Source organism: Cebidichthys violaceus, unplaced genomic scaffold (assembly GCF_023349555.1).
Source record: "Cebidichthys violaceus isolate CVI_PGR_0920_01 unplaced genomic scaffold, fCebVio1.0.p SCAF_1, whole genome shotgun sequence".
NCBI lineage: Eukaryota > Metazoa > Chordata > Actinopteri > Perciformes > Stichaeidae > Cebidichthys > Cebidichthys violaceus.
In genome coordinates, this window is record NW_027176262.1 from 1603789 (window position 1) to 1616123 (window position 12335).

The window sequence follows — 12335 nt, forward strand, 5'->3', positions numbered from 1 at the left end:
AAACCACCCAAAAATTTCATATTTTTATTCCACACATAACGCTATGATCTCAGTCTGTGAGACTGGATGTTGTTTTTGTATGTGACCCACATTTCTAAGTGGATTCGCTGCACAACATAAAGTCAAAAGCACATGTGTGTCACAGGAGCAACCGCCGTCTCCAGATATCTTCCATCGTGGCATCTCTCTGGCGTCAGGCTGGTTCCAACATGTGATCACTTCTTCCAACCTTTCAGACGCTCATTCGCCACATGATGGGAATGCCGGGTCAGACCTCCTCCTCCTCCTCCTCCCTCTCCCTCCTTTCAAACCAGCCCCGTATCTTCCTCTGGTATGTGCGTCTGTGTTTGAAGACAAGTCATTGATTAACCGCTGGGTTTGACTCCCCGGCCTTTGGCGAGGCTGTAAACCGTCAGCTTTCCATAGCAACCGTCGGCTTTAGTTGTGGGCATCTCTTTTGTCTGCAGCTCCTCTGCACTTCACCGTGACGTCGCCGTGCTTTTGTTTTTATAATCACAACATGAGCAGAGTTTCTCCTCATAGTTTACTGATTAAAAAGTAAGAGACTTGGCGAGGAGAATGAATTCTGTGGCATGAAGTGTAGCTGAAGCTTCGTAGATTCATAGCTTCAGGGTAGTTTATGGTGATTTTCTGCTGTGAATCACAGTCAGGACTTTCCTCAGATGCTGCTGGGATGAGTTATGCTCTCATCGTGGTATCAAGTGGAAAACTTTAATATACCAAACTCCACATTTTCAGCTTTTCGCTAGGCTTTTTTTAGAAGAGCAGACTGAAATGTGTGCTGGAAATAATTCTCTTATTTAGGGGTGAGATTCACCAGAGACCCCACAATACGATAATATCAGGATGCTTAAGTCAGGATACGATAATATCAGGATACAATAATATCAGGATATGATAATATCAGGATATTTAAGTCAGGATAAGATAATATCAGGATACAATAAACAGAAGGACTCGATAGTTGGCATGACTGTTGAACAGTAAGAGAAAACAGCGCTAACAACAGAAACCTCATCAAATACAAATCCAGTAAAATAAACTACATACAGTGCTTGAATCCACACATTCTCACTGTTTTTCTTCCGTTCTGCGTGCTCTGATGTTCTCTGATGTTCTCTGGTGTTCTCTGGTGTTCTGGATGACAGGATTCCTGTGGACATGTGTGCATGAAATGAAATATGTTTTCACTGACAGGCAGCGTGCTGCAGAGAGGCAATGACATGTGACAGCAGTCCTGAGCTGGATGGGAAGTCACAGCTGTGATGTGTTACTACCAGCATTTATATACCTAAGTGTGAGCAACACTTAAAACCTCTGAACCTCAAGCAGTTTCATGCTCCCGTCACATTTTACTCTCTGTGGTCTTGTTTTTCATTTCAAAATAAAGTTCTTGCTCCTCTATGGAAACCGTCAGAACCGTCATGACTAGAAGTAGAGAGAACTAGAACATGTCTTTAGTGCAGAACAACAGTTATGATGACATCAGTCATTAAAAAGAATGTAAGTTGAATTTCTGTGTTCACTTCCTGAAGTTCAGTCAAAGTTTCTCTGATTTGTTGTCACATGACTGTTGGTCTCAGATGAATCAATCATGACGTCATAGTTTCACTGATGAGTTCACAACTTAATGTTTTTAACACAATCTGGTTAAAGTGACCTCTTTGTTAGAGGAGACATTTATAATGACAACATGTAGAATAAAATGTTTTTGATGAAATTATAATTTTAAGCTTTGATTTGGCTGCTTTTTCCTGACAGAAGGCTTCGTCACACATGATGCGTTTTTGAGGTCCGTCGAAAAGATGAAAATCTGACGATAATGTCTGTTTTTACAGCTTCTAGTTCGATGAACGGGGTAGTTTTTTCCGATTGTTTAAAAAAAACCCAATCTTGTGAATCTTGCCGATGAGTTTTGGTGACTCTACAAGAACATGAAGCGTTCTCTCTCAGACCACCTCTGGTTCCTCTCATCTAATCTTCAGAGCTGACTCACTGGAAAGATTTCATGTGGTCATACCAGAGTGAAGGGGAAAAAAAAACCCATGCTATTAGAGCAATGATGGAATATATTTGGTCACATATGTCGGATAGGTTGAACAGACCTCTCATCTTAATGCCACAGAGCCCTCGAGGCAGGATCTGGCTTCAGAGGAAGACTCTCAACAGGGTTTACAATGATCGTTCTGGTCTGTTCTGGTATTAAATACATAGCTTTAATAGATGATTAAGGTCCCATCTTTTTTCACTTGTCATTTAGACCACTGTGACACAGTATTAGAAAAATCTAGTCTAAAGATTATTGAATTAATTTTCAGCCTTAAATCTCACATGTAGAGGAGTTACTAGACCAGCAGACAGCAGCCACTGTTACGTATTCTTGTTAATCAACGTTTAAAGTGTCAATCTCTAGGATTTCTGTTCCATAAATGTGTGTGAAGTCACAGTCTATCACTGGAGGAGATATCTCAGTGGTGATTGATTCAATGGCCCAGTGATTTATATATATGTGGGTTTCTGTTGAGACATTCCTGTATTCATCAAAACCTTTTTCGCCAATGCTAGCGTTTGTTTTTCTGGGTGCTGAAAGTTGAAAAATATTTAACTTTGGTTTACTTTTTTACCCAACCGTCCAATCACAGGGGAGGAGGGGCGGGACAAATCGTTGACCACAAACACGTCATCAAAAGTGGAAAAAGACTCCAGACTCATAACTTCTGAGCACAAGTCCTTTTTGTTTTCACTCAAATGTCATTTAAAATCTGCACATCTATTACATCGTGCATAGCAATCTTTAAAAAACATTTTCCTCCCACAATCAGGACATTATAATTACAGATGAGAGCACTTTTACAGGAAATAAAACATTCACATCTGAGTTTAAATCATTAAAAACCTTCCACCAACCTTCTCCATCAGCAACACACTTATTAAACATTATCCAAAGAAGACAACGAGTACCAACCAATCAGAAGCAGAGTTTTCTGGGAGTTTGTTCCAGTTGCATAATGCATAAAAATATATGGAACAAAATTAATAAAATTATAATTTAAAAACTGGGTTGACAGCTAATTAACCTGCAGATTGAGAGTCAATTGATTGTTGAAGTAATTTATCTGGTTCTCTAATGTATAACGAGTATTTCCAGTAGTACACATCGTATAATATATATTTCATAGTGTACTTATGAGGATGAAACACTGAAGTGTGTTTTTTATTTTTGCTGACAGACAAGTCCTATTTATAGATCTTCACCTTCAGTCTGTTTGGATCCTTGTTTGCATGACCGCATGTTCTCAATAATCCACTTAGTTTTATTAGAGAATGGGGTTGAAGTGTCCTTGAGGGAAGGTAGCGAGCATCTTTATGTGTCCTCGCTCCTAGAAGACGAGCCACGCGGGACGCTCTGTGCGGACGTGATGAATGTTCGCCCACCAAGCATTTCAATGCACCGCCCTTTGAGCGTTTTCCTGGCACGCCGTTCTCGTCCGTTTCTTTGGTTTCGAAGCGGAGCCGCTCTGGAGGACGGCGCTCGGGCTGGAAGATGCTGATCTTGCAGTAAACACTCGGAGTGCACTCACCGCGATTGGACGGCGGCGATTAGATGAATCATTCCTGGAGTGTTTGAGGGAGAAATGGTTCCCGCTCCGGTTAAGGGAATCAATCTAGCTGATTACCTGGCTGGATTTCACAGGACACACTACACTCTCTCCACAGTCTCACCAACGCCGCCTCTCCTCTCCTTTTACGACGCTGTTGTAATTATGAAAATGGCAATGTGTCATATTCTCCCTGTTTTTCGAAGCCGTTGATTAAGTGGATTCTCTGGTTTCGCTGAGCTCAGCTTCAGAGAAAACTAATCCTGAACCACAGTGTTCTTGGAAGAGGTTTCTTTATTCCCGGTCAGAGGGTTCTCGTGAAGAGAGAGAAGAAGATCTGCTGGTGTGTGTTTTCTGCCACATGTGGAGCTGATATATTCTACTGCTGCACATGAAAGCAAGCAGTAGCAGCACTGATCCAGATCACCGTTAATGAGCTGTTGGTGATTTTAAATTGGAATAGGACCCAATTCTCGGTCCATCCCTGCAGTGATGTTTGGAGATGAGCTCCTTCCTTTTAGGACGCATTTTCACAACCTTCACATCGCGATACAATAAGTTGTTTGTATGACTAGTTCCAAAAGAAAAGACGGTCCCTGTGGACTAAAGCTGTAGTGTCTCTGAGCACCAGAGTCCCTTTAGAAAACCTCTCATTCTACTGCAGCAGGGTCTGACAGTCTGACCCTCTCAGTCCTGGTTCTGGTTCTCCCGTTGCCTCCCTTCCCTCCAGAGGGTCCAGCAATACGTCCTGGGTCTCCAGCAGAGAGGAGAAGCTCTGCTCCTGGAGGAGGAGGAGGAGGAGGAGGAGGAGAAGGAGGAGGAAGAGGAAGAGGAGGAGGAGGAGGAGGAGACGCTGCTGCCGGGAGCTGAGCTCTCCTACTCCCTCCGGCGCTCTGGATCTGGATCTGTCAACGGTGGACCGGTCTCTGCTGGAGGATCTGGGTCTGTCCACGGTGGACCTGTCTCTGCTGGAGGATCTGGGTCTGTCCACGGTGGACCAGGTCTCTGCTGGAGGATCTGGGTCTGTCCACGGTGGACCAGGTCTCTGCTGGAGTCTGAGCTGAAGGAGTTTCTGGTGAACCTGCATGAGTTCATCTGGTTTCACTAGAATCCGACCCGGTGGCTCCGATGACATCATCAAGAATAACTCTATAGAATCAGACCATGTTGGATTTGGACGGTGAACCAGATCTAATATGAGGAGACTCTACGTTTGAATTTTTCTAGATTTCTTGAGAAATAGTTGTACCATTAATACGATGGGACAGTAGCTAATAAAGTGACACACATGAATTTCATTTGGACTTTAAAAAAGCCCGATGGATGTCTTGAATGACGCTTCTTTAACTGAAGGGGCAGAAAACAAAGATCCATATCTTCATTTTCTCTGGTGGGAAGGAGACAGAAGCTTTCAGTAAATCTGTTTCGCTCTGTAGAGAACAGGATTGTCAGTGTCAGCATTAAAATACTGAATGGAAACCGCTTCAATATGCAGATCTGAATCTGCAGAAAAACCCCCATTCAGTGGTATTTTATCTGAATCAAACCCAGAGAGAACATTTCAACATTTCTCCTTCATTTACCCCAAAAGCAGCTTTTTTTTCTTTCATTCCCTCAGCTTTGAGTTTGGAAACTTAGACTTCCAAATGTCAAAGAGACCACCCTCTGTGTGGGGAAAGTTGAGCTCAACCTCCTCCGTCACCCCCGGGTTCACTCTCCTGACTAGCTCCTGTGAGGACTGATCGCCCTGGAGAACGTGACCTTTTTGAAGACGAGGCCTTGAAAGTTAAAACCAGACCGGACCACCGAGGGAGAAGTGAGCTTGATGGGCTATCTGGAAAGAATGTGTGTCGGCGTTTTTGCATCTTCAAGACCTGTCAATCAGCGTGTAGCCCCACCCCTAAAGCATCCCCTGCTTTCTGGTCTGTTTGACTCTAAATGGAGCATAATGTACTAAATGAACATCATGCTGTATTGAAGAAGACTGTAAACTAGAGATTGAGACCATAAACTCATGTTTACAATGTTTACTGAGGGAATAAATCAAGAGAGAAGTAGAGTCATTTTAGACTAGACTTCTATACAACCAGAGGAGTCGCCCCCTGGTGGACACTAGAGAGAATGCAGCTTTAACACATGAAGCTCTGAAGAACTTTTCAGACCTGGAGGTTTCCTGCTTCATCTGGACTGAGATCCTTTGTGTTTTAAAACAAACAGTAATGTGGATCTAGCATAAATACTATTACATTCTTAAATAGTCTTTTGCCGTTGACTACCGTGTTTCTTTCCCCCGAGCTGAGGTCCCAGGAGGGCGTGGCCTCCCCTCTGCTGAGTCTTGTTATGTAGTTGTCAGGAACACAAAGTCATAAATGTGTTGAGCAACATTCAGACGTGCCGGAAAAATGGACTCATCCCTCATCGTCCTCCACTGAGAGCCTCTCCAGCCTGAATACAGGGACTTAGTGGTGTTTGAGGTGGGGCTGTTTTCTCTTCGTGGTTTTGGGTTCGGTCTCATTAACCGCCCACGCCCGGCTGTCTGTTTTCAATATGAGAGCGTCCTCGTCTGGAGATAAGGTTTGGAACCCCCCCCCCCCCCCCCCCGATGTTTGAGTGGAGACTGGCTGACGTTGTTTCCATAAACACTAAAGATAAGTCGCTTCTTTCTACGTTTACCGTTGTTGGAGCTGGAAGCGTCCCAGCAGACCTCCCCACCTCCACTCTATTGACTTTACACAAAGCGCGTCCATTGAATTACATTTCATTTCCTGTAATTGCAAAATGAAGCGCTGCAGTTTCTCCGCGTCAACACGTTGCCGGTTGCTCTATAATGAATAACCACATGATTTATGATCCCAACGCGCCTCGCTGAGTGTGATACACGATCCGTTTAGATCCAGAACCCTCCAGGGACCTGGATAAAGACTCCATAAATCTACGCCGGCTCTGTGGAGCTCTGTGGAGCTCTGTGGTCGGACGCTCCCTGAAGTGTCTCTCCTGGCTGATGAGCGCTAATTGTGGCATCGAGAGATTTACAGCGACGGATGAAACCGGATGATTGATGCGTCGGCTTCACTTTGTGATTCAACCGTTAATTAGTTTTTTTATTGTTATTGAAAAGCATCTTTTAAAAGGTCAGTTTTCTATATTTACGTCCTGTTGTCCTTTGAAGTGTCTCCGTGTGATTTATTCATGAGCGTCAGTAAACGTCAAGCATGTTGAATGTTGAGGTGTATTTTAGAAAAAGAGAAATAGGAGCAATATAAGTGGAAGACATGCAAACAATAAATCAAGCTGTAAATCTTTGAACATTTCAGTCCTGGTTGATTCGTTGGATGCTTTTATTGTGAAACAGCCTCAGTAGGAAATGCTCATTTTGCGTCAGTCACTTAATGCAGATGTTAGTAGAGTGAAACAACAATGGCGGACTCTGCCACTATTAATGAAAACTACTATAAAACAGGAAGTAATTAATGTAAACTTGTAAATTTCTAAATTTAGAGACTCACTACACTGTTTTTATATATAAAAATAATAATTACCTGAATGTTTTTACCACCTAAGCATGTCTGTGCTGCACATACAGTACAGTAAAGTAACTTTAGTGTACTTTACTTTCTGTCAGAGGAAAACACGACCTCAGTGTTTTGTTTCTGAACGAGCATGTTTGTGTGTTTGTGTTTATGTACAATGTGTGCTCTCTGGTTAGCTGACTCATCGTGTGCTAATCCCTGGTGGCTACACACACACACACACACACACACACACACACACACACACACACACACACACACACAGGGGCAGAGAGTGAGTGTCAGCTGCCGGCAGCAGTTTGTGCTGAGAGGACGATGAAGAGGAGGAGACACGTCTCTTCTCATCCGTCAACTCGTAGCGTCCTCTTTGTCCTGAATGTCCACAAAACACTGAACGATCTACGAAGCACCAGATTCTATAATTTACCACATGAACATCATTCTGTACTGAAGAAGACTGTAAACTAGAGATTGAGACCATAAACTCATGTTTACAATGTTTACTGAGGGAATAAATCAAGAGAGAAGTAGAGTCATTTTAGACTAGACTTCTATACAACCAGAGGAGTCGCCCCCTGGTGGACACTAGAGAGAATGCAGCTTTAACACGTGAAGCTCTGAAGAACTTATATATCCAGCAGCAAAAGTGAACTACAGTCAATAAGTAGAGCCCTGAAGCTCCGCCCCTTTGCATACTCTGGAATAGTAATAGAAATATTTTACCTACAATAGATTCATGTTCCTAATTTCTTCCTTCTTGGGTTATTTTAGGTGTTTTATTACAATAAAACTATATGATCAAACATGACATTAGTGGACTTTTGGTCTTTTATTCACCTTCCATCAGTGTTTCCATCAAACCCTCCATCACACATTTAACCGCTGAGTAGAACTGGATCAGAACTGGATCAGATCCGTCACCAAACGCCTCAAGCTACGTTCTGTTAAACCGGCGCTTCGCTCACAACAACCGGCTCCATTGATGGAATACATTCATACTATGAGCTGCGTAGTTTTCCATTTATTTGCGTCGTTGCACGCAGCTCACAATCAGGCGGTTTCCTGTCCCGCCAAAATAAAAGAGCATCTGGGACCTTTAAACGTAACGGAGAAGTTTCCATCTTTTCCCGTCTCGTGTTCCCGGCTGACGACGGAGACGGATCTTATCTCGGCACCTCGTCATCGCAGCGGTACGGCGCTGCTGTGTTTGGTGAAGGCGGTGAACACCAGACGGCTTATCTGTGGAGGAGCTCGCGGCTCATGAAGGGGAGGAGTTATTGATGCACGTTACGGTTTAAACGTTTCAGACCAGGGTGGTGAGTGGAAGCTAAACGATGGTGAATGGTGCCATAGAGACTCAGTGAGTCATGTGAATACAGGCTGATCAGCGTCAGCAGTCAGTCATGATGAATGGATGAAATAATCATCAATAATAGTAAACCATGGTCAGCAACTTTCACTTCTCTTGAACCAATAACCTGATTTATTTCAGCAGGTTTGAGGCAGAGATGGAGCAAAGTCCAAGTCTTTAGTCACAAGGCCAAGTCTAGTCTTTGAGCTATAGGTCAGGTCTCTTTGGTCTCCAGTCCAAGTCTAGTCTTGAATCTTTGGTCACCACTCCAGGTCAAGTCTCAGTTCTTTAGTCACAAGTCCAAGTCTAGTCTTTGAGCTGTAGGTCAGGTCTCTCTGGTCCTAAGTCCAAGTCTAGTCTTGAATCTCTGGTCATGAGTCCAAGCCTAGAGTCTAGTCTTTAGTCTCGAGTCCAAGTCTAGTTTCAGGTCTTTAATCACAAGTCCAAGTAAAGTATTGTTGTTGAGCTATAGGTCAGGTCTGTCTGGTCTCAAGTCCAAGTCTAGTGTTGAATCTTTGGTCACAAGTCCACAAGTTGAGGCTCAAGTCTTTGGCCTGTAGCGATGAGGGGAACTGCAGAGTTTGGTGATGAATCTAAGTTGCTCTGTAACTGTGAGTGATCCCTTATTACCATCACAGAGTGATTTCATCCATTATTAACATTATAATATTATTGATTAGTGCAGCTTTGAAGAGCTCCAAGAAGTTAAACCCAGAAGCAGCACTTTAGTTGAGATAAAAACACCTCAGACCTAGAAACCTCAACTGACTTGTAGGCTTCACAGACCCTTATGTTGGACCCAGCTAACGAACTTCTACCAGACTGACTGAGCGTTAAGTAGATGATCGCTGTGTTTACTGTTGGAGCATCTTATCTCCTTAATTGGATGTATTTCCTGCAGAAGCAGGATGTCTGGGCGAGGCTCATCAGATCGTCTGTAGACCGATGGGATTACATTACAGTCATTTTTTTTTTATCTCTCAATCAGAGAGAAGACCTATTTGATGTTGGGGGGGTATTTTAATAATTTAAAAAAAAGTCATTTACACTTCTGATGCCGCTTGAAATGCAAATAAAAATGTGTGTTTTTGTGGAAATTTTAATAAATCATCATCACTTTTACATAGTGACCAGGGACTCGTGTTCTTGTGAGAGTCTCTGTTAATGATGGTGAAGGCTGAGTCAGCACTTCCTCCTGGTGTTGTTACTTCCTGTTTTTAGCTCTTTGCACTGCTTTCAACTCTGACGCCTGGTCTTCACCTCACTGACCTCTAACACGACGGTCCTCTGGGTTCTGATGGTCAACTTAAAGGAGCAGGTCACACTTCAGCTTCATATTCAGCACACAGACATGAAAGTAGTGTTAGTCTTCACGTGTCTTTACTGCCCTCAAACTCATTGATGTGATTGGATTAGACCTTTGGGACCTGATTTGGGACTTGGGACTAGCCTTGGAATTTGACTGAGAATTTGTCGGTCTTGACTTGGAACTTGTCGGTCTTGACTTGGGACTTGTCGGTCTTGACTTGGGACTTGTCGGTCTTGACTTGGAACTTGTCGGTCTTGACTTGGGACTTGACTCAGAACTTGTCAGTCTTGACTTGGAACTTGTCGGTCTTGACTTGGAACTTGTCGGTCTTGACTTGGGACTTGTCGGTCTTGACTTGGAACTTGTCGGTCTTGACTTGGGACTTGACTCAGAACTTGTCAGTCTTGACTTGGAACTTGTCGGTCTTGACTTGGAACTTGTTGGTCTTGACTTGGGACTTGTCGGTCTTGACTTGGAACTTGTTGGTCTTGACTTGGGACTTGTCGGTCTTGACTTGGAACTTGTCGGTCTTGACTTGGGACTTGTCGGTCTTGACTTGGAACTTGTCGGTCTTGACTTGGGACTTGTCGGTCTTGACTTGGGACTTGACTTGGTCCCTCAAATCCATTGTTGTCAATGTAGACGAGCAGAAGGCTCGTTCGCTGCAGCGTGTCATGTGACGAGGAACAACCAATCACAGCTGGCATACATAGAACATGTTTCTTCCGTCAGTATGTATATCAGTCTACTATATATCACTAGTAAAGGAACAGTTCATCCTGTTAGCTCAGGACTAGCTTTACATCATGTTGTATTTGTGTGAAAGGACTTCTCAACATCTGGTAAAAAGGTCCTAAAACGTGTCAGTAGAGCTACTGTGAGGTACTTATAGTGCTGGGAGTCTGTTAGCTTAGTGAGGCTGACTAACACTAATTGGCTAAATTATGTGAAATCACTGCTTCATCAGGGCAACCCCCCCCCCCCCCCCAACAAGCTCCTTGGATGAATTGATGAAGTGACTGGCTGGTGTTTTCTAGATGGAGCGATGGTGTTCAAACGTCTTTACATCTGGAGATACATGCTGTGAACCTCACTGAACGTGTTCTTTAACTTCCTGCACTAACACTAATGATGTGTGTGTGTGTGTCTGTGTGTGTGTGTGTGTGTGTGTGTGTGTGTGTGTGTGTGTGTGTTCCAGGCTGCATGCTGTGTTTCGGCCAGTCAGCCTTCTTCCGCTTCAACCACCCTGAAGAAGCCTTCAGGATGAAGAGCATGATGCCCCAAGGAGACTACAGACTGTGTCCAGGTACTGAATACTGAACCACTACACATACACACACACATACACACACATATATACATACGTATATATATATATATATATATATATACGTATATATATATATATATATATATATATATATACGTATATATATATATATATATATATATATATATATATATATATATATATATATATATATATATATATATATATACGTATATATATGTATGTGTATATATATATATATATATATATATATATATATATATATATGTATCTCTGCACTGCTACATTTGACATCATGTCAGGGTTTCTGGATGGAGTCAGTGTGAATGAACACACTGACCTCATGTCACATGAGTAATGAAGCCTGACAGAATGAATGGGTGAGATTGTTGCAGACGGGGGGCGAGGTGGAGCAGAGTGTGTTTTACAGGTGGATGTTTGCACAGCAGTAAACCTTCTGGCGTCTCTCGCTCTGCTACGGCCTGCAGAGGGTGGAGAGGGTGGAGGACGTGTAGAAGCACATGGTTGGGACTTGAGACTTGACTACAGCGACATCATTCCCAACGAGATAAATGAGGAGATATAATCTGAGTCTTTTATTCTCATGAAGTGAAAACAATCTGTGTTGTTTTCTTGTTTATTTCATGTTTGAATATTTTACGTCATGTGACTGAGAGATTGTGCCCCCCCCCTGTTGGGTCACCTATACTTATAATAATTATTATATATTTCTACTTGTTCTATAATTGTAGTATTGATGGTGAAATTGACAGAATACAGAAGAAGTCCGTCTTGCCGGAAACGTCCGTGTGACGATGATCAAGTTTTTATTTACGTTAAAACTAACTTTATCTTTGTGGGGGTTCTGTCGCCCCCCTGTGGACAACATTGGTAGTGTCTCTGAGCACCAGAGTCCCTTTTAGAAAACCTCTCACTCTACTGCAGCAGGCTCTGACAGTCTGAACCCTGTCAGTCTGATTTTGGTCACATTTGAACGTGACATTGAATGAACACCGCCTCTCTAGTCGTCTGTATCGGCCTTTATGAGACCTGTTGTAACCCTGAGGCCTGAATGGGGGCCCGGCTGGGACCTGGTCCTGGAGTTCACACCATGCATGTTTTATGAGCATCTCATTCCTCTGCGTCTCCGGGCAAAGTTTTCCTCTCTGTGTGTGTGTGTGTGTGTGTGTGTGTGTGTTTTCTAAAGTGCTCTCCTGGCTCAACTGTAAGTGTG

General features: G+C 43.1%; 1 protein-coding gene across 1 annotated transcript in view; it reads left to right on the forward strand.

The window, feature by feature from the left end:
• Window positions 1–12335, forward strand: part of phldb1b (pleckstrin homology-like domain, family B, member 1b) — a 62539-nt gene that overhangs the window by 14310 nt on the left and 35894 nt on the right. Inside the window, exon 5 of the mRNA XM_068705555.1 lies at window positions 11009–11116. Within this exon, the coding sequence (XP_068561656.1) occupies window positions 11009–11116 (108 nt within the window). The remainder of the gene's footprint in view (window positions 1–11008; window positions 11117–12335) is intronic.